The sequence below is a fragment of the Oncorhynchus nerka genome, linkage group LG12, assembly GCF_034236695.1.
Source record: "Oncorhynchus nerka isolate Pitt River linkage group LG12, Oner_Uvic_2.0, whole genome shotgun sequence".
Taxonomy (NCBI): Eukaryota; Metazoa; Chordata; class Actinopteri; order Salmoniformes; family Salmonidae; genus Oncorhynchus; species Oncorhynchus nerka.
The window spans coordinates 32,216,119-32,237,715 of NC_088407.1; the positions used below are offsets into that span (position 1 = coordinate 32,216,119).

Sequence of the window (21,597 nt, forward strand, 5' to 3'; positions counted from 1 at the left end):
ATCTGCTTCACACATAACGAGCCACGATCTCTATTTCCACTACCCACATATGAGATGGCAAAATGCACTCTGCCCCTGTTCACACTATGGACCTAAACTGTGTGACGCATATAAATGGTGTCATATTTCTCTTTCACATGAGAAGTCCTATCTAAGTAGATGCAGTACCAATGAACTATTACTTTTCCTATACCCACAATGCCTAGTAGTGGTGCCCAGTAATCGTTGAGCCCAATCTGAATTGGACTGCTTGTGTAAAAGCAGCCAAACACCCACCTGGGGCACATGACCCAGTTTAGAACACTGAAATGGGGAAAAATGTACTCCAACACCCTCACAACTTCTCACAACAGACATGTAGTTAGTACATGTCTGTTGTGAGAAAGCAGCATTTCAGTGCATGTCCAGGAGTTGGGCTGAAAAGATGTGCAAGCTACAAATCTGAATAGATTGAAAAGTTGTTGCATAGTGCGTTGTTTCCCAATGCTCTGAGACAAGTCAGATCATGTTCCTCCCTCACAAGAGTGAGGGAATACTGTGTCACAAACGGCATTGATATTTGCTACCCTAATGGAAACCTAAATGTGGCTACAGTACCCGTGGTGAAATACCATCCTTTTTGCCCTGCTGGGACCGATGCCACAGACTGGCACAGAGATGCCATGGCAAACACACACTTGGAAGGACGCATGGAGGTGGGAAGTAAGGAATGACACTGATTCATATTGCCAGTGCAGCGCCTCAGTTGCTTGCTGGCAATCAGTCAAGTGCTGAGCCACAGATATGTGAGCACTTTGACTTGCACTCAGTGACAGACAGTGCACATGGACAGGAACCTATACAGAGCTTCATACAGACATTCAATTAGGCACAAGGTTAGCAGTGTGGTTAAGGTTAACCTAAGGTTAGGTTTAAAATCTTCAATTCGAGAGAATCTAGAAATAGGCAGGTTTATGACTGTGGCAACAACACATGTCCTCTGCAGGGAGTCAGGGTCACACAATGCAGACATTGCACAGTCAGTCAAAGGTCATTGGGGATATAGGTCTAGTAAACACACTAAGGCTTGTTGCTTAAACTGAGGCCCACACTTTGAATAATGTAGTAGAGGATTGTTCTGCAATTACTAGGCTATTACAAATGCTCTACATGTTTGTTTTTAGTTCCATTACGGCATTTAAAAAAATACAATATAGCATTGTTAGCAGAAAATAACGAAATACCCTAGGTTGGTTTACAAGTCAGTCTGATTGTTAGACTTGATCTTTGAGAGAAAGATTTTATGTTGAAAAAGCAATATGTATTTCAATAAAACGCTGTTTTTTCCTGACAATAAATAGTATTTCGAGAGTGTTGACACCCAAGCACCTGCAACGTTTGATAAGAGTAGAAGAGAACCGATCCGTCACAGTATAATGAGGGTCTCGACTACAGGGTTCGGGGGAAGAATTATGTTCCAACTGTTGCATCTTTGCCTACGACTTAAAAGTACTTCAATTTCCGATCACTCATGACAGCTTCTGAAAACAAAACATTCTACTCTCAAATAAGAGACTCAAAATGTGTTAAGTTTGCGCAGAGAAATACAATTACTGTTGCGCAGTAAAAACTACTATGCCACCACCGCTCTTGCAATATATTCACGCAAAGTACTTAAAATTTGAAATGTCTAAAAAAATATATCATATCGTTCAACTGCGTCATGACAAAGTAACATTTCATCCACTTGTATTGATAAACTTAAAGCGCCTAAACCAACCCCCAAAAACGTGATTTGTTCCCCCAACCAAAAGAGGCAGGCTGCAATACTTACCAGCTCTTTACAACACTATAAGAGACAATGTTGTCATGTAGGCAACTTGCAGCTTTCACCCGCTAGAGCTATTCCGTTCGTGTTTTACATGACCAAATCCACCACTGAAGGCACAAAGTGGGTGCACTTCGATAATATCTGAAAACTTTGTTTCCCACTTGTTCGCGACACTGTTTTATAGGTAGCTGTCGGTGCAAGCATGCGCCATGTTCGTGTTTTGTCAGCTACTTTGGTGAGCTAGTCTTGGTTTGTTTAGACGGCTGCTTGAGACAGAATGGAACCGCCCAGAGAATAATGACTGGCGCTCAAACCAGTATTCTGCCAGCAGCACACACGATGACGTCGTATTCGTATGGTAATGTCGAAACCTTCAAAATAAAAGCCTGCATTTCAAAACTTTGCAATGTGGATAAATCATACAAATGATAATGCATTTTAATCAGTGGCCACTTTCATTGTGCCAACAAGAAAATGCAATAAGTAATTAATAAAAACATAGTGTTTTAAAAACATAAAGAGCAATAATGAAGAAATGCAATGTTGACACTGGTATGTTGAGACTACTGGGCTGTAGAGAGAACTTTTCTACCTGTCTCAGCTCAAGTGGGGTGGAAAATACTCAGTAGGGTCTCCACTAATCAAATATGGTTAGTTTTGGAGGGGGACTGTGTCGTAGATATCCAGCAGCACTTCGATCTCCACCCCGTCCATAGCCCCCAATGCAATACACTGTAATAGATTGTACATGGGATATATATTGGCTTGCAGAGAGATAACTTTTCTACCTGTCTCAGCTAAAGTGGGGTGTGAAATACTCAGTAGGATCTCTACTAACCGAATATGGTTCGTTTTGAATGGGCACTGTGTTCTAGACATATGCATTTAGTCCTGCATGTTATATTCATTCCAAAACAATAACTTAATGTACTGTTCTTGTGTTGAAAATCAATTGTAACACAAGCACTTGAACACCTTTGTTTTTGCCTTGCCTTGTTTGCTTCCAGTGTGAAATCAAATGTAAACTAAGACACAATGTAAACAATGATGGACTGGCTTACCCGTTAACGACCAAGATGAACATAATGGTGATGGTAATAGATCCACCTTTACACATTTAAATCAGCCCAAGGCCAGCATTGACATGTGCCAAAAGTTGCATCAGATCAATCGCTTGGCCTGACAAATAAAATATCTTCGAGGTAGTATCCTAGTAAAATTATGTTGCTATAGGTTTATATCATCCCAATTATGCATAGCCTTCCAACAATTGTCTTAAACCCACGTTGGTCGCAATCAATCCAAAGGTTTGCCTCTTGGAAACAGGTTTTGAACTGATTCATGGATCATAGCCCACCTCTCCAAATTGTAATTTGTGAGAAGACTATTACTTGGCCTTTGTCTTACTAGAAACGTAAATGTTTAGCATTTGACTTCCAAACATTAAAGGCAGGCTTGACATCCTTTTCAAGCAAATTATTACAAAGGGAGAAGTACCACACACATTCAGTAAATGCGCAGTAATACTCAGTAGACAAACAAATTTGGACTCGCACTCCAGATATTCTTGTACTTTATGTTTCTTGTGTAAGGTCAAAAGTCACCACTGTAATTCGAAACCCTGTATCCCCATCTTATTTTATTGATCTTCCAGCAGTTGGCAATGAGAGGTTGACCTACAGATTGAGCTCAGTAATCTGTCATTCGGGGATAATCAACAATGCAGTTTTAAGAATAATAAGTGTGATGTAAAAAATAGATAAGATTTTTTTTTTTAAATTTTTAAACATTTAAAAATGAAAGAGCAGCAGTAAAATAACAGAAGGGAGGCTATATACAGGGGGTACCGGTACAGAGTCAATGTGCGGGGGCACAAGTTAGTCAAGGTAATTTAGGTAATATGTACATGTAGGTAGAGTTAAAGTGACTATGCATAGATAATAAACAGAGAGTAGCAGCAGTGTAAAGCGGGTGGGAGGGGCAATGCAAATTGTCTGGGTAGCCATTTGGTTAGCTGTTCAGGAGTCTTGTGGTTTGGGGTAGAAACTGTTAAGAAAACTTTGGACCTAGACCGCTTGCCATGCGGTAGCAGAGAGTACAGTCTATGACTAGGGTGGCTGGAGTCTTTGACCTTTTTTAGGGCTTTCCTCTGACACCGCCTGGTATAGAGGTCCAGGATGGCAGGAAGCTTGGCCCCAGTAATGTACTGGGCTGTACACACTACCCTCTGTAGCGCCTTGTGGTCGGAGCCTGATCAGTTGCCATACCAGGCAGTGATGCAACCAGTCAGTATGCTCTCGAGGGTGTAGCTGTATAACTTTTTGAGGATCTGAGGACCCATGCTAAATCTTTTCAGTCGCCTGAGGTGGAATAGGCTTTGTCGTGCCCTCTTCACGGCCCTCTTCACGGCTGTCTTGGTGTGTTTAGACCATTTGTTGGTGATGTGGATACCAAGGAACTTGAAGCTCTCAACCTACTCCACTACAGACTTGTCGACAAGAATGGGGGCGTGCTCGGTCCTCCTTTTGCTGTTGTCCACAATCATCTCCTTTGTATTGATCACGTTGAGGGAGAAGATAGAACCCTGGCACCACACAGCCAGGTCTCTGACCTCCTCCCATCATTGTCGGTGAACAGGCCTACCACTGTTGTGTCATCTGCAAACTTAATGATGGTGTTGGAGTCGTGCCTGGCCATGCAGTCGTGAGTGAACAGGGACTACAGGAGGGGACTGAGCACACACCCCTGCGGAGCCCCGAGAGGATCAGTATGGCGGATGTGTTTGTTACCTACCCTTACCACCTGGGGGCGGCCCATTGCAGAGGGAGGTGTTTAGTCCCAGGGTCCTTAGCATAGCGAGGAGCTTTGAGGCCACTATGGCGTTGAACGCTGAGCTGTAGTCAATGAATAGCATTCTCACATAGGTGTTCATTTTGTCCAGGTGGGAAAGGGCAGTGTGGAGTACAATAGAGATCGCATCATCTGTGGATCTGTTGGGGCGGTATGCAAGTCATTTCACAGTTGGATGCAGTGAAAACAGGGCAGACTACACAACCATTGCTTCAACACTGGCTTCCACTGGATGTCTTAAGGTGAACGCACCAATTTGTAAGTCGCTCTGGATAAGAGCGTCTGCTAAATGACTTAAATGTAAATGTAAAACAGTGATGTGTGAGATATTATAGAATCTTTCATGAAGGAAATGCTACCTGCAAATATCTTGATCTCAGCAATGATCTCAACAACATTCTCTCAAAATGTATGTGGTAAAAGGTACATTAATTTCTTTAAGAATGTAGTGACGTGAAAGTAAAAGTTGTCAAAAAATATAAATAGTAAAGTACAGATACCCCCCAAAATACATAAGTAGTACTTTAAAGTATTTTTTATTTAAGTACTTTACATCACTGACTGCAGTGAATGGAGTGGGTGGAGTAAGGAGTCACGAACTTTAACCCGTTGCCCAGCACAAGAGGCACATTTAAGTTTTGCAGACTCAGAATCGTTCAGAATAGTGTATTTTATTAAGTGTATTTCTTTAAAGATCGCATACACAACAGCCTTCAACATACCAGTATGTTTGTAAAATAAAAATAAAAATTGGGAAAAACACGTACTGCACTAGTTCAAAAACTTTAATAAACAATCGACATTCCCAAAGTTTAGCATGTCTTTGATGAACTTCGGGAAAGCACCATCGTGCTGCAAGCATAATATCCTGCTGCTCGGGGAACAGTAATGGCGTTCAGATAACGAGAACCTTCCTCCTTTTCCATGGGCCTCTTATGCCCCCTATCTGTAATGTAGTGCATGCTATTTTTGCACTGGTAGTAGGCCACATATTCCATGGGCCTCTTATGCCCTCTATCTGAAATGTTGTGCATTATCTTTATAAACTAGTAGTAGTAGGCTACAGATGCAACATATTGAGTACCAGCCAAAGGTTTGGAAACACCAACTCATTCAAGGGTTTTTCTTTATTTTCCACATTGCATAATAATAGTGAAGACATCACAACTATGAAATAACACATACGAAATCATGTAACCAAAAAAGTGTTACATCTAAATGTATTTGATATTTTAGATTCTTCAAAGTAGCCACCTTGATGACAGTGTTGCACACTCTTGGCATTCTCTCAATCAGCTTCATGAGGTAGTTAAAAGTTCATTTGTGGAATTTCTTTCCTACTTAATGTTTTTGGGCCAATCAGTTGTGTTGTGACAAGATGGGGGGGTAATACACCAAGTCCATATTATGGCAAGAACAGCTCAAATAAGCAAAGAGAAATGGCAGTCCATCCATACTTTTAGACATGGCCAGTTAATCATGAAAATGTCAAAAACTTTAAAAGCTTCAAGTGCAGTTGCAAAAACCATCAAGCTCTATGATGAAACTGGCTCTCATGAGGACCGCCACAGGAATAGAAGACCCAGAGTTACCTCTGCTGCAGAGGAAAAGTTCATTAGTTACCAGCCTCAGAAATGGCAACACAAATAAATGTAACAGACACATCAACACCAACTGTTCAGAGGAGACTGCATGTATCAGTCAAATTTCTGGAAAGAAACCACTAAAGGACATCAATAAGAAGAGATTTGCTTGGGCTAAGAAACACGAGCAATGGACATTAGACCAGTGGAAATTTGTCCTTTGGTCTGATGAGTCCAAATTTGAGATTGATTCCAACCACCATGTCTTTGTGAGATGCCGTGTGAGTGAACTCCGGATGTGTATTTCCCACCGTAAAACATGGTGGTGTGATGGTGCGTTGCTGGTGATAATGATTTATTTAGAATACAAGGCACACTTAAGCAGCATGGCTATCACAGCATTCTGCAGCGATGTGCCAATCCATCTGGTTTGGGCTTAGTAGGACTATCCTTTGTTTTTCAACAGGACAATGACCCAACACACCTCCAGGCTGTGTAAGGGCTATTTGACCAAGGAGAGTGATGAGTGCTGCTTCAGATGATCTGGCCTCCACAAACCCCGACCTCAACCAAATTGAGTGGGTTTGGGATGAGTCGGCTGCTTTTCCTTCACTCTGCGGTCCAACAAGTGCTCAGAACGTTCTGAGAACTCCTTCAAGACTGTTGGAAAAGCATTTCAGGTTAAGAGAATGCCAGGAGTGTGCAAAGCTGTCAAGGAAAAGAGTGGATATTTGAATTCCCAAATAAAATATTTTGATTTTTTTTGGTTACTACATTATCCCATGTGTCATTTCATAGTTGATGTCTTCACGATTATTCTACAATATAGAAAACATTCAAGGGTTTTTATTTTAACTGAGTAGGTTTTCTATTAACCTTAAATACTACAGCAGTCATTATACACTACTGGTCAAAGGTTTTAGGAGTGTTACTGTATTTATTTAGTGAAATCTCAAAGCTACCAACAGTTTGGCTGTCTTCTATAGCCTAAGACTGTCTACTGCACTTACGCAATACTTTTAAAAAAATCAAGTAGACATTTCATCAATTGAAAAGTCCAAAAGTCCACACGTAGAAAAATAATTATTAAACAGATAGTTAAATTTCAATCTAGACCATTTATTAACAATATTTTACAATTCATGTTAGTTTCTTAGAAAAATAGGATTGGAACACAACTATGCCACACATAGGTACAAATATTTGAATTGCATGTGCAGTGAAGTTGGTTAGACTTAATTGTGAAAAGGTGAGAAACTAGAAGATAGTCCAAGTTAAAAAAGATATATATATAAAATTAATGTTCAGGAAGCACTACAGGTCCTCTATGGGGGAGAATGTTAAGAGTTGCGAGAGGCTAAACGGCTCTTTTCTTGGTGGTGAAGGGCTCTCTAGAGTGTCCAGATCCAGAGAAAAGACTTTGTCTGTCGCGCCAACTGTGGCTGCAGTCTCCAGTGACATTGCCATCAGCCAGTCTCTGGCATCCAGGCTCCTCTCATCATGCTGTGGGGGAGACATTTCTTGTGCCCCCTGGTGTCGGTCCATGAAGGAGGCCTCTCTGAAGGTCTGCTGGATCTTGTCCAGACGCCTGCTTGAGACCAGCAGGGCCGGCTCAGTCTCTGTGGGAAGAAGGGAGGGGATGTGGGGGAGGAGCAGCTCTTCCTCCTCTGTGTTGGATGTGTCACTGGAGCTCAGGAAGCTGCCGTCGTTGCCCGGCAGCTCGGGGAGAGTCTCCTGATCTATACTGAACTGCTCTGGGATCGCCTCTTGGTCGATTCTGAACTGGATCACGTCGCTACTGCTCAGGCTGTGGAGAGCCTCCGTGTTGGAGGAGTCCCAGGGCAGGGTAGACATGAGCGATGCCTGCTCGGGGGCTGCAGTACTGCAACCGGCATTGGTGGGATCCAGGCCTGTGCTCAGGGAGTGCACGTCGGGGCTGAGGGAGGTCTCCTGTACCTCGCAGAGGGCCGTGAGGTGCCTGAAGATGCCGTCCCGTCAAACTTATCAGACAGACGGGCCTTCTGAGCCTCTCCTTCCTCCACTGCCCTTCGCCAGGAACTCCTCACATCTAGAACTAATTTTTTTAAACAACATTACTCCTCTGCCCAACAAAAAGCAAAACTGGTTAAAGAGCATTCTGCCTTTCAAAGTACATAATCAAATAAGGTCCAATACGCACTCAAACTCTCTGGGGTACGTGGAATCTGCTTCCTGGTGGAGAAAGGGTCTGTGCCAAGATTGCACAGTAAATCACCCAGCGCAAGTCCTTGTAAACTTCCATTACCAGGGCTGGTGGTCACAGCCTCTGCAAACTAATACATACACACGCTTAGTAAGGCAATTTAAAATATACTTCAGGCATGTTAAGCAGCATGGTACATAAGACTACCTTCTTCGGTGACTCAAATCAGTCATGTCTATGCAGATAACGGTTGTCTGCTCCGTATCTGTCCGTTGCGATTTCACTCAACTCGCCCCGGTCATCAGAGAGCAGGTATGCTATAGGGATGGCTAGTGACGGACAGAGCACAGCTCAGTACTGCCCAGGTATCTGCCTCCCAACAACTACCAAAATAATGACTAGAAGGGTCAGCCCTCATTCTGCATTGTGGTTCAAGTGAGGAAATGTATGGAAACTGTACCTGATTTGCCAAGTTGTCAAACTCAGAGTCCAGGATCTGAGCCTCTCTCTTCACCGCAGACATCTTTGGAGATGCACAAGGAGTCTTCCTTACACTGGCCTATAAGGAAAGATTGCCACAGGAGATTAAACATGAATTAAGGACATTTGTGTGCAGAAGTAACATGGGCCAAAATACTTTAAAAATGAAAAGCAATATTAAATCATTGAAATAAGCTAAAACAATGAGCCTTTAAAAAAATGTAAATCGTTTTTTTTTTTTTTTTTTTAAACCTTCCGACTGAGTGTGAACCACAGGTGATTGGTGGCATCTTAATTGGGGAGAATGGGCTCGTGGTAATAACTGGAGCGGAATGAGTGGAATGATAAATACATCAAACACCTGGTTAAGGTGTTTTATGCCATTCCATTTGCTTTGTTCCGGACCATTATTATGAGCCGTCCTCCACTGAACTGAACATGGAATAGGACACATCACATACCGGCAGGGGGCTTGGTGAGGGAGCTTTGACAGGGACAGCCAGTGGAGTTTCACAAAGTGCACGGAGGGGAGTCAGTGGGGAAGAGACCACACTAGGAAGATGAGACGCAACCCTCTCAACAGCTGGAGGGCAAAGGCTGTTCAAAAAGAGACGTTATAAAGACTTCTGTGGATCAAATGAAGTTCATGGTAAAAAAAATTATAATAATAAAAAAAGAACAAGACAGGATAATTGTTGTCTGCTCCGTATCTGTCCGTTGCGATTTCACTCAACTCGCCCCGGTCATCAGAGAGCAGGTATGCTATAGGGAGGGCTAGTGACGAACAGAGCACAGCTCAGAACTGCCCAGGTATCTGCCTCCCATCAACACCACAATACAGAGGAATCAGACTACTAGTTGTCCATTAGCAATGAAAACAAGGCAGACCGAGTATTAATATACCGTTTGAGGGCAGAATCCATTGGAATGGAGTCAGTCTCCCCAAGCTTCTCCTCAGAAAATTCTAAGTTAAAAAGAAAAAAAAGTAACGATTGTTAAAATATGCAGTTAAACAATAAAGCAACCTAGAAGTGGAAATATTTTGTTTCCCTCTACTCACTGGGTAGCGTCGCCGGATACTGGGAGAAAACACTGGATTTAAAACTGGCTTCTGTGGCCGGCTCAAAGGACAGAGGAGCCATGGGGCACAGAAAGTCAAGGGCCTGAAGGGAGAGAGAGAGAGAGATTAGAGGGGCGTGGCTCTGTTGCATCCCGCAATGTGTGTGATGTTTGGTGTGGCGTTCTTGAGTTTTTAATTTGTTCCCTCTGCTTGTAAACCATCTGTCAACAATGGCTTTACAGTGGTGGGGTGTTAGACTTCCTTGTTGATTGCTACTAACAGACTAAATTATGAAAACGCTGGTGGCAGCAAAATCTAATACAGCAGAGTTAGTACTACAGTGCAACTCAAACGCGATGGATATCCCAATGGCCAATCTAATCCCTGATTGTCTGCGAGTGGATTACAAACGTGGAAAACAGGGTTCAGACAAATACTTTTATTTTTTTTATGTACCCACCACCTTGCTGATCAATGCCCAGTCACTGAGGGGAAAGCGGATGAGGTTTCAGCGAATCTACACTTCCAACACAAATACCGGAAGGCCTGTTTGCTGGCGTTTACTGAGACTTGGCTGGATGACAGAGTCCCGAACAGGGAAGTAGAGCCGGCCAGCTTCACAATGGTCCGAGCGGACCGTGATCTGACCGTCACAGGGAAACCTCACGGCGGAGTGTCTGCCTGCTTGTCAGGGACCAGTGGTGTAAATTAATCCTGGTAAGATCTCAGTACCCCTGACATTGAACTGTTTTCCGTGTCACTGCGACCCTACCATCTGCCACGTGAGTTCCCCCAATTGTTTGTGACTGGTGTGTACTTACAACCAAAAGCTAATACAGCAAAAGTATCAGAAATAATTTATAATCTGTCGTCACAGAAAGCGGAATCCATCTCCCCGACGCACCCACATTTTAGGGGATTTTAACAACTGTACTTCGCGCAAGTCCTGTGCACGTACCACCAGTATGTGAAATGTCACATTAGGAAAAATAAGACTCTTGATTTGGGCTATGGGACAATACCAAATGCTTTCTCTGCCACCACCAGACTTCCCCTGGGGACATCAGACCACAATGTTGTCTACCTCCGGCCAACCCTGGAGAGGGAGAAACCCAGTTCAAATTGTCACAGATCTGAAAAGACAACAGTATCACTGGTCTCCAAGGGTGTTTTGTTTCGACTGGGAGGTATTGGAGGACAGCAACGCTGATCTTGATGAGCGCTCAGATGTCGTTTCAGACTATGTAAACTTGTGTTGAGTCAGTTGTGCCTACTAAAACCTGTCAAAGCGTCCCGAACAATAGGCCTTGGGTAACAAACAAAAAAATCACTACTTAATAGGAAGGCAGTTTATGAGCGTAATAGACAGGCTTTAAGAGATGTACAACGTGAGATCAAAAGTGATACTGGTGGACAAGGAGGCATTCAAGCAAAGGGGTGGAGAAGACCCTCTCCTCAGAAAACTCAAGGGTGACCTGGCAAGGGATTAACGCCATGGCTTGTGCCCCCTACATCGGCAAGGGGAAAACCAATGCTGACCTTGGGAGAAATGAGGGCCAGAACATGGCCAATGAACTGAATGTATTCTTCTCAAGATTTGAATCTGACGACCTCGTGTCGGAGGTAAAACAAATGGAAGTGTCATTATAAATATGTTTGAGAGGGTTGTTGTTCAACAGGCAGATGTTTTTGAAGTAGTTCAGGAAATGTAACAAAAGCCCAGACAAAATAAGTGGACGCTGAACATCTGGCTGGTGTTTTTACAGACATTCTCCAAACCTCGCTCAACCAGCAACATGTGCCAGTATTGCAGAGAAACGTCTAATCCCGCTGTGTTGAATGACTACTGTCCTGTGGCCTCGACATCCTTAGTAATCAAATGCTTTGAGAAAATTGTGAAAAGTCATTCTAAGCTCCACCCAGAAGTTCCTCGACCCATTTCAGTTTGCCTATCAGCCCAGCAAAGGAGTTGATGCCATTCTTACTCTTCTCAACATCGTGTCAAATCCCATGTCAGGGTTCTGTTGGCTGACTTTTTTTCTGCCTTCAACACAATCAACCAGACTTCTCTTTAGGTCACAGCGGGTCAAAGTAGGTCCCCACGTGTCAGACACACACGCCACAAACACAGGCTCTCCTCAGGGATGCGTTTTGACCCCACTCCTGTACACTAATAGTTGTACTAGTTCCCATCCTGACAGACACTTCCTTGATCAGCCTGTTGCATGATGAGAAACACAATGGCCCGGTCCTAAATGAGTTTGTAGAGTGAGGAATCACACTTGGTCCTCAATAAAAACAAGACCAAAGAGATGTAGACTTCAGGAAGCATACGCACAACACCTACCACTGCAACATCTATCAGAGGTCAGAACATAAGAGACTGTAGAGGAATACAAATATCTGGGTGTCCTCTTGGACAATAAGCTACAGTGAATTTAATGTACAGACCTGAGTTACAAAAATTGTCAGACTGTACTTTCTCAAAAAGCTGGGATATTTTAAGGTTGACTGTACTAGACTGACTTTCAAATCTTTTGAGAGTTTTTACTTTTTGTATTGTTTGTTGGTTTGGCATGCCACTGTCATGCCACTGTCAGCCAGAGAAATATGCAAAGAAGGATTATCACCACAGCAAGTAAGGTACATAGAGTCAAACAGACAGGCCTGGATGAGATCTTTTAGGTCAGGGCCCTCCGTAACGCTCACAAAATCATTTTAGACTCAAGCCACCCCCTGTACCCGGACTTTGAACTACTCACCTCTGGGCGCAGGTATAGGGTACCACCCGGCAGGAAGAACAGAACTAGACCATTAGTGCCAAGTGTGATAAAATCTCCTAAATAGCTCGGGCTAATGTTCCTATCGACCCAGTAAGGCCAGCAGCTTAGTCTCTTTTTATTAGTATGTAACTGTTATGAAAGTTGTATTGTCAATTTGTTTTGTATTTAATGCCACTTTAAAACATGTACATGACACTGCAACAAAACGGCTCCAAGGGGACAATAAAGTCAGTAAAGTTAAAGATAACAGTCGCCGTAGTAGAATAGCAGGAGGGTAAGGGCTACTGGTTATATATGGACAGAGCCTCCATTTAATACATCCAGGTCACAAACCCTAAGAGGCACTTACAGGATCCTCGTTGAGAAACAAGGTCAGCGGCGTGCGTTTCAGACAGTCTGCCCACTTCTGGTCCCACTCAGTCTCCAACTTCCTGATGACGCTCTTTACCTCGGGGATTTCCTCCTTTGAAATCCTCTTCCTGGACAAAGAGAGAGACAGTGGGATGCAGTGATACCAAGGAGATAGGAGCAACACCGTTTTAAAAGAGCTTTATTACTGCAGTTCAAGATGGGTTTAAAAATGTTTTATCGCTGTAACACACCTCATGAGTCGGAGGTCCTCCAGGGCACGGGCCATCTGCAGGTTTCTCTCTTGCAGGAGCAGGGGGTGGAGCTGAGCAATGGGGGTGTGTCCTGCCATCTTGACCCTCTCTTCCACCAGGAGGCCTAGGGCCTGGTGGAGCAGCTCCAGCATGCTGAGGAGGTTCAGCTGGTCTGCCTCGTACACACTGCCCACACTCGACTGACAAACACACAGCTTAGTGATAAACACGCAGACTAGAGCAGTACCCCCTTCAAGTTACTTATTTTTTTCAATTATTATTATTTATTTATTTATGTGTGAATTTTACCCCTTTTCTCCCCAAATTTCGTGGTATCCAATTGTTGGTAGTTACTGTCTGGTCTCATCGCTACAATTCCCGTACCCAGGGTCTCTGGTGGCACAGCTGGCGCTGCAGAACAGCGCCCTTAACCACTGCGCCAGCCGGGAGGCCAAGTTCCACTTATTTTATGAATTTCCAGCACTAGCATACCAGATTCAATTGGTCAACTAATCACTACTCGTTCATTTAATCAGTTGTGCTAGTTCTAGAACATGTGGGACATCGGAGTACTCAAGGAGAGATTCGGTTAACATTGCACTGAAATATGGATCAAGTTCCAAATGCACCGTCACCCACTAACCTAAAAAGGCAACGATATAATTTTTGTGCTTCTCACCAGGTGGGATAACTGCTCTATCCGCTCCAGCAGAACCCGGGGGATTTTGAGGGCCAGGCCCGTCCCGTCCAGGGTGTACTGGTCCACACCTCCCCCGATCACACACTCCACCACGCGCCGCTCCTCCTCCAGGGTGGACAGCACTCCGTCGATGGATGACCACAGGGAGCGCACCTGGGGTTTGTTCATTCAGAGGTGTAAGGGTCAGAACATTGCAGATAGAAATGTAATGAATGTCAGTTTCCAGTGATGTTTGACGAATTAGACAGTTATGAAATTAAGGAAAAACCTTTTGAATCTTCTCAGCTTGAGGAGTTTCCTCTTTGTCAGCTTCATTCTTGTGACGCCTGTGCGGGGGAAATAAAGAATTTAACCAGCTGCCATTGTTTATTGGCACTTTGAGCAGTGTTTTATGCCAAAAGGTAACTGAAAACAGAGCAACGACAACAAAAAATAATTGAAGGATAGATGGAATATCTCATACATACTTGAGCAAATCATTATACTTTGCATCTTCAGCCCTCAAATCCCTCAGAGACTTCACTTGAGATCTACAAGAGAAGGACACGGACACAGACGTAGAAGGACAAAACTAGGCACATTAAAAAAGAACCAGCAGTGCTGTGTTTACACAGGCAGCCCAAATCTGATGTTTTCGCATCAGCTTTGTTTCAGAGCTAATCTGATTGGGCAGAATATAAATTAGGGGAAATAATTAGCTGCCTGTGAATACACAGCCCAGTTGACCAACAAAAGCAAGACATTCAGAGTATATAAACTCAACCTCTGTGACCATGTTTTATAGTAAGGCTTGATTGCCTGCTCATTATTTGCACCTGTGCTAATTAGTCAGAATCACATGATACCCAATGAAAGGATCTGTTTTTTTTTATCCAACTGAAATTGTCAACAAAAATGTGATACTTTTCTAGGCATTGAAAAATATCTATCTGAAACATATCCAATGCTTGTGGTTTGTACAGTTGCCTGTGACTTACTGGGCCTGCCTCTCGTACTCATGCAAGATCCGGTCCTGCTCTACAGCTCCCCTCAGGAATCTGGTCTTGACCAGCTGAAACCGCTTCAGTGCCATTTGCACAGAAGAGGCAGGGGCTGCCGCCGCCTCTGGGACCCACGTGCCATCTAATAACACACATTGAAAAGCAACTAGACAGACGCTTGCAAATCACAGGCAGAAGAAAATCGATGGCGTATGCCTTTTAGCCCACACCTTAGTCATACATAGGCCTTCCCAAAGATGATCTATTTGACAAGATAGTAGAGTTACTGCTCTCACAACGGGAATAAATGTCCTCAAAGATGAAAGGCAGGCGAGATCAGGTGGTAGCATTCTAGCCAATGAGAGGGCAGATACGTGTGTGAACAACAGGCACAACTCCGACGGTCATTTTTTTCCAAAGTTGCTGAAATGCCATGTGGATCCACTTATCAGTGCATTCTTAAAAATCTCATTACGAAACTTATATTAATTTCACATAGCAAATTAACATTAAAAAGTTCACAAATTCCACACTCATTGACCTCCATACAATTATTCCTCACTTCGTGGTCTTATTTTCATGTACAGATTTTGGGCGGAGTCAACCTTCCCACATCGCCTTCCCCTCTCTGGCCTTCCTACCTGTAGAAAATGTCTGCATCTCCTGAAACTCAACATAATTGGCCAGATGGAGCATCAAGTTGATGAACTTGGGACCACCAGGCGAGAGGAACAGTGACGCCACCACTTTGGGAATTGTGCTGCCCTGCTCATCCTGAAAGCACAGATCAAGTTCAAATGCTTTAGACCTGATTAACAGCCATACTTACAGACAGTATACATCTGCTACAACAAGTATGTCAAATCCTGTACATCTGAAATGAATGCCAAATCCTTACCATCAGATCTCGCAGCCAAGCACAGGTCACCTTACGGAATTCAGCATCTGCTTTGTGGTCCAACACCGGCCAGCAATGCCTGCATACAAGACCCAGCATATTATATGATTGCAGAACATTACAAAATTGTGAAGAAAAACAAGCTGGGAATGGGACCATCACCTGTATGTATCGTGGAAGCGGGTGGGGTTGAGTTTCTCTAACAGGAAATGGGTAACTATGTAGAACGCATCCTTGTTTGGTTTGTCAAACATATTTCTGTTGGTGAGAGACAGAAACTGGTGTCAAAACAGGCTTTTGACTGACCTGAGAGAATAGAGTCCGTCTGTCTCTGTCTATTAGTTTATTTTAAATGTCATGCCATTGCCAGCTTCTCACTGGATTGAAACAGGGTTGCACTACTGATGTTGTACTGCTAACGTTAACTGTTACCACGACAATCAACACGTACGGGCCAAGAATGATGTGTTTGACATTGGCTTTGCTGGCCCCTGATGATACTGCGACTTCAGGTTGAAATCCAAGACCCAAAAGCGACCACCACAGATATTTGCCATTCGTTCTCTGAATGTTCGACATATTTCCAGCGAGCTGCAAACGTTTAGATCTAAAAACTAGCTGCTAGTTAGCAGAAGACTGAAAACGTTACAGATACGAGGAAAGCTAACGCGTTAACTAGTTGGGCAGAAACAGAAAGCAAACATGGCTAGTTAGTAATGCGCCTTACCGTCGTCGAAATTAAACAAAGGATGCAAATATAGTTAACGACATAAAAAATAAATGAACACCATAAATATGTAGTTACTCGACATTACGCAGGCCAATTTTTACGAATGTCTTCCTCAAACCGCCAAATATTTTAAGAAAGAAAATAATTAGATCAGCCGGATGTTGGTGTGCATACTTCCTGTGTCGCGTATAATTATGTCCCCCTTCCGATCTCGGATCGATCTCTCGCTGCTAGTCGGTTATCAACAATTATATTTGAATTGTGATGTCTTATATTGAAATCACGACTGGTAAAAATTGAATTATTGAATTCCAATTAGACTAGTTCAACTGCTGGACTGGGAGATACATTTTACGTCTACCTAGATTTTTTCATTTCTGCCGGGGTGTGTCTTTGTCTTTCCAGTTATTGGTCTTTGTGAGTGATAGCTAAAATGGCTGAGCAGGGAGTTCTCCTGGACCAGGACCAGTTCTGCTGCTCTATCTGTCTGGATTTACTGAAGGAGCCGGTCACTATCAACTGTGGACACAGTTACTGTAGCAATTGCATTGAGGACTGCTGGGATAAGGATGATCCAAACGGCGCCTACAACTGTCCCCAGTGCAGACAGACTTTCTCGCCTAGGCCGGCTCTGATGAAGAATAGCTTGCTAGCCATGGTGGTTGGGAACATGAGGAAGATAGGACTCCAGCCTACTCCTCCTGCTATGTGCTTTGCTGGACCTGGAGATGTGGAATGTGATTTCTGCAATGGAAGAAAGCAGAAAGCTCTCAAGTCATGTCTGGTGTGTCTAGCCTCTTACTGTGAGACTCATCTCCAGCCTCATTATAATATAGCTCCATTGATGAAGCACAAGCTGATCAAAGCCACCACACAATTGCAGGACAATATCTGCTCTCATCATGACAAACTGCTGGAGATTTTCTGCCGGACTGACCAGCAGTGTATCTGTTATCTGTGTACCATGGATGAACATAAAGGCCATGATACAGTCTCAATCACAGCTGAAAAGATGGAGAAACAGGTGAGAATCAAGCTAATATTACAGTTATTGTGATTTTAAAAATCACATTTAGATGGGCATATGTGACAATGCAAATCTGTCTCATCACATCAATACCATGTAGCTCAGTCAAGACCCCTCTTCATTAAGGTGGAAACTCTTTAGCCCCAAACAACTATAGACCTATAGTAATCTGTTCAATAGCAAAAATCTGTGAGAAATGATTACATTCCAAAATAGATCAGTACCTAGATAAATAAAATATTACCCTTTTCAATCTGGCTTTAGACCCAACCATTCTACTACAACTACAATATTACTGAAACTTACTACGATATACAAATTCTTCATCTGACCAAGATGGTGGCATCTTTATTTGATTTGGTTGATCATTCATTCAATGTTACTAGGAAAACTATATATATATTATCCTTAGTTTCATTAGTTGTATAGTAGTTGTAGCAGTAGTTTTTATTAGTTGTAGGGCTATTAGTAGTTGTACAACTACATTTAGATTTTTTTGTAAGTTTTGAATTATTATTTTATTATTGTCGGACAATAGTTTCCATATTATTCTTGTTTCTAAGTATTGTTTGTTAGATTTTTTCTTCTTCATTTGGACACTCTTGAAAATGAGACGGTGCATCTCAAGAGATTTCATCCTGCAAAATGTCAAATAAATACAGTTTGTTTTTGTCCACAGAAGCAGATCGGGTTGAGTCAGCAGAGGGTCAAGCAGAGAGTCCAGGAGAGGGAGAAGGAGTTGAAGGAAGTGCAAAAGGCTGTGGAGTCTCTCAGTGTGAGTATTGATCTGAGTAGATCGACCGTGTCGTTTTTGTTGCACAGATGATCAGATCCCACACTGCCTGGAGAAGTGTTTGATATCTCAGGAACCACATTGGTATGATATAGCAATCTTCTTAGACGCACAGTATAATTGCAACAAAGACAACCTGGAATCACGACCCATTTCACTGCTTTTTAACCAGTCAGACAGTTAAAGGCCACTCCAATTCCACTGGGCTCCAAGTTAGAGAGATAGTAGATTTTTTTTTAAACATGAACCGTTCTCTTGTCTTTGTCGGTCTCATAACAGCGCTCTGCACAGGCGGCAGTGGAGGAAAGTGAGAGGATCTTCACAGAATTGATTGACTCCGTTGAGCGAAGGCGCTCTGAGATGAAGGAGCTGATCGTAGCCCAGGAGTGTACAGCTGTGAGTCAAGCTGAAGGTCTCATGGAGCGTTTGGAGCAGGAGATCGCTGAGCTGAAGATGAGAGGGGTTGAGCTGGAGAAGCTCGCACACACAGAGGATCACATCCATTTCCTGGAGGTAGCTACACTGAGGGACCATCCGTCTGTTATTGCAAAAGGAACTCGTTATTCTGGGGTGGGTTTACCAAAGCCTTTGTAGCTATCTAAAGTAGTAAGTAGAATGTTGTTTCTCTAGCTCGCCGACTTAAACTAATGCCTCTCGTAGAAAAGCAAAGTGCTTAATTTGAGGAATTTATTAGTTCGCGCACAGACGATTGACTGTTTAATCATTTTCTGGTGGCTATGTGCTCTCTCTCGCTCTGCAGAGTTATCAGTCTCTCGCCAGTCCCAGTGTATTTTCAGATTTGCCCACCATCGCTGTCAGTCCTCTTCCGCACTTTGAGGATGTGAGTGAGGCTGTGTCTAACCTGAGAGAGAAACTAGAGGGCGTCTTGAAGAGGGAATGGTGCAGAATTTCCACCAGAGGTAGGTTAGAAATTAGAGTTTCATCTGTATACTTTGACGGGATTTCAGTTCGTCTTTTACTGTGTGTAATTGTGTGTTTCAGTGAATCTAGTAGATGTTCTACACCCTCCCGAACCCAAGACCAGAGCCGACTTCTTACAATGTGAGTCCCTTTATCCGGAAATTTTCTAAAAGTCGTATCTCCAATGATACTCAACCACACTCCTATCATATTTGTATTTCTTCATTTCTCTTCCCTCAGATTCCTGTCGGCTCACCCTGGACCCACACACATTATACAGACAACTCTTTCTGTCTGAGCTAAACAGAAAGGTGAAACTGAAGCGCAAAGGCTACTCCTACCCCAGCCGTCCAGACAGATTCACTCAGTTGTGTCAGGTGCTGTGCAGGGAAGGTCTGTCTGGGCGCTGTTACTGGGAGGTGGAGTGGAGTGGGTGGAAGATTTATGCAGGCGTCTCATATAAAGACATCAGCCGATCAGGGCCTGTGGACGATTGTCAATTCGGACACAATGACAAGTCCTGGAGTTTAGAGTGCTGTAGTAATGGTTACTTTTTCCGACATAATAATGTCAAGACTGAAGTGGCACGCCCTCAGTCCTCCAGAGTAGGAGTGTATCTTGATCACCAGGCGGGCACTCTGTCCTTCTACAGTGTTTCGGACAAAATGACCCTCTTGCACAGAGTCCAGACTAAATTCACTCAGCCCCTCTATCCTGGGTTTTGGCTTCATTGTTTTAAGACCACTGCTGAGCTATGTGAGCTAGAGTAGAGGCCCCTGTCAGAGTGATGCTTTACCATCCCCTACTACTCCGAATTGTTTATCAGAGATAAACATTTCCTTCTATGAATCTGAGGATTGACTTTCACAGATTGAACTCTCTAGTCTAGATAGAATTTGAGGTTATTTTCCCCCAAATTTGAGGCATAAAGTTCATCTAATGTAATGTTCTCGCTTAGGAATAAAGTGAATGTAATGTTCTCTCTTAGGAATAAAGTTAATCTAATGTTCTCGCTAGCCAGACAATCCATATCTCTGGTGAGATTTTACTTCTGAAGGCAGCATGTAGTAGGGCAGGAAGTACGTTGTTTTCAGAATGAGCTCTCAACTTGTCCTGGCTGTGTGTTACATATTCTATGTCAGAGATGTTGGCAATTTTTATGTAGGCTACTGTTTACACATACTTTTTTTTTCTCCTGCATATCGTATTTCTTTTTGTCCTAGAACTCTCAAATACATCATGTTACAGATCCCCTGCAGGTCCATATTGTATCAATTATCTTTCAATCAACTGAGCCTATATTTACAGTGTTCACTCAATATTGACAATGCTGAACCAAATGCAAACTGATAAATAAACAGCGTATTTGTTTAACTTCTGATTAGTGAACTACTTATTTAACATTCAGAGCCTTCTAATGCTCTAATGATAATCAGAGGATGTACTATCCTATCCAGGGTTCCATCTCAAGCAGCATGAACACTTTGTTTGGCATTACATTTAACCAAATGAGTTACTCAACTGTTTTTGTAAAAATAAGATTAAAATAATACAATGGAAATTAATTGAATCCAACAGTATATATGGAGGGAATTGGAACACATGGTCATACAAGTTAATCCAGAGCATCCCAAACATGCTCAAATGGGTGACATGTCTGGTGAGTATGCAGGCCATGGAAGAACTGGGACATTTTCAGCTTCCAGGAATTGTGTATAGATCCTTGCGACATGGGGCCGTGCATTATTATGCTGAAGCGGATGAATGGTACGACAATGGGCCTCAGGATCTCGTCACGGTATGTCTGTACATTCAAATTGCCATCAATAAAATGCAATTGTGTTCATTGCCCATAGCTTATGCTTTCCCGTACCATAACCCCACCACCACCATGGGGCACTCTGTTCACAATGTTGACATTAGCAAACAGCTTGCCCATACGACGCCATACTGCGGTTGTGAGGTTGTTTGGACATACTGCCAAATTCTCTAAAATGACGGAGGTGGCTTATGGTAGAGAAATTAACATTAAATTATCTGGCAACAGCTCTGGTGGACATTCCTGCAGTCAACATGCCACTTAATACGTTGTAGTAACGTCGTTGTGTGGTAGACTGGTTCCTCTGTCTGTTCTTTCCTAGAGTTCAACGTTCATACCAATCGCAACCAAAGCTCACACTGAGGTTGGCTTAGTTCTG

At 43.1% G+C, this 21,597-nt stretch overlaps 3 protein-coding genes and 2 non-coding genes across 8 annotated transcripts in view; 1 reads left to right on the forward strand and 4 right to left on the reverse strand.

Moving 5' to 3' along the window:
* LOC115138095 (DENN domain-containing protein 4C-like) overlaps nt 1-2,099 on the reverse strand; it is a 78,539-nt gene extending 76,440 nt beyond the window's left edge. For all 3 annotated transcript variants that reach the window (XM_029674574.2, XM_029674572.2, XM_065025503.1), the window contains exon 1: nt 1,814-2,099. The gene's annotated coding sequence lies outside the window, so the exon portion shown is untranslated. The remainder of the gene's footprint in view (nt 1-1,813) is intronic.
* Nucleotides 2,100-7,341: 5,242 nt separating this feature from the next.
* On the reverse strand, nt 7,342-16,781 carry LOC115138098 (HAUS augmin-like complex subunit 6). The gene is given in 17 exon segments (XM_029674580.2): nt 7,342-8,237; nt 8,240-8,317; nt 8,423-8,555; nt 8,886-8,984; nt 9,367-9,502; nt 9,809-9,869; nt 9,966-10,068; nt 13,098-13,227; nt 13,351-13,550; nt 14,030-14,203; nt 14,319-14,376; nt 14,518-14,580; nt 15,028-15,172; nt 15,672-15,804; nt 15,929-16,007; nt 16,091-16,186; nt 16,380-16,781. Coding segments are annotated over 17 exon segments (2,496 nt in total). The 5' UTR covers nt 16,508-16,781; the 3' UTR covers nt 7,342-7,557.
* LOC115139104 (small Cajal body-specific RNA 8) lies at nt 8,674-8,804 on the reverse strand. The gene has a single exon (XR_003865065.1). It is a non-coding gene; the product is annotated as a small Cajal body-specific RNA 8 (non-coding RNA).
* On the reverse strand, nt 9,599-9,729 carry LOC115139103 (small Cajal body-specific RNA 8). Its single transcript, XR_003865064.2, has one exon. It is a non-coding gene; the product is annotated as a small Cajal body-specific RNA 8 (non-coding RNA).
* An 86-nt stretch (nt 16,782-16,867) lies between the features above and the next one.
* On the forward strand, nt 16,868-20,773 carry LOC115138108 (tripartite motif-containing protein 16-like). Of its 2 annotated transcripts, none has more exons than XM_029674605.2 (6): nt 16,868-17,682; nt 18,365-18,460; nt 18,758-19,048; nt 19,239-19,398; nt 19,481-19,540; nt 19,640-20,773. In XM_029674605.2, exons 1-6 carry the CDS (start codon nt 17,092-17,094, stop codon nt 20,167-20,169), a joined length of 1,728 nt encoding a protein of 575 aa, XP_029530465.1. In that variant the 5' UTR covers nt 16,868-17,091; the 3' UTR covers nt 20,170-20,773. The 2 variants fall into 2 exon arrangements, with proteins under 2 accessions (XP_029530465.1, XP_029530466.1); XM_029674606.2 differs by having other exon boundaries at nt 16,869-17,682; nt 18,758-18,991.
* Nucleotides 20,774-21,597: the final 824 nt, after the last annotated feature.

Bases quoted from the DNA above. Each gene is read 5' to 3' on its own strand.
- LOC115138108 (XM_029674605.2), top strand. From the start codon at position 17,092: ATGGCTGAGCAGGGAGTTCTCCTGGACCAGGACCAGTTCTGCTGCTCT. The intron at 19,049-19,238 runs GTGGGTTTACCA...CTCGCTCTGCAG, and splicing joins AAGGAACTCGTTATTCTGGG to AGTTATCAGTCTCTCGCCAG. The intron at 19,399-19,480 runs GTAGGTTAGAAA...TGTGTGTTTCAG, and splicing joins GTGCAGAATTTCCACCAGAG to TGAATCTAGTAGATGTTCTA.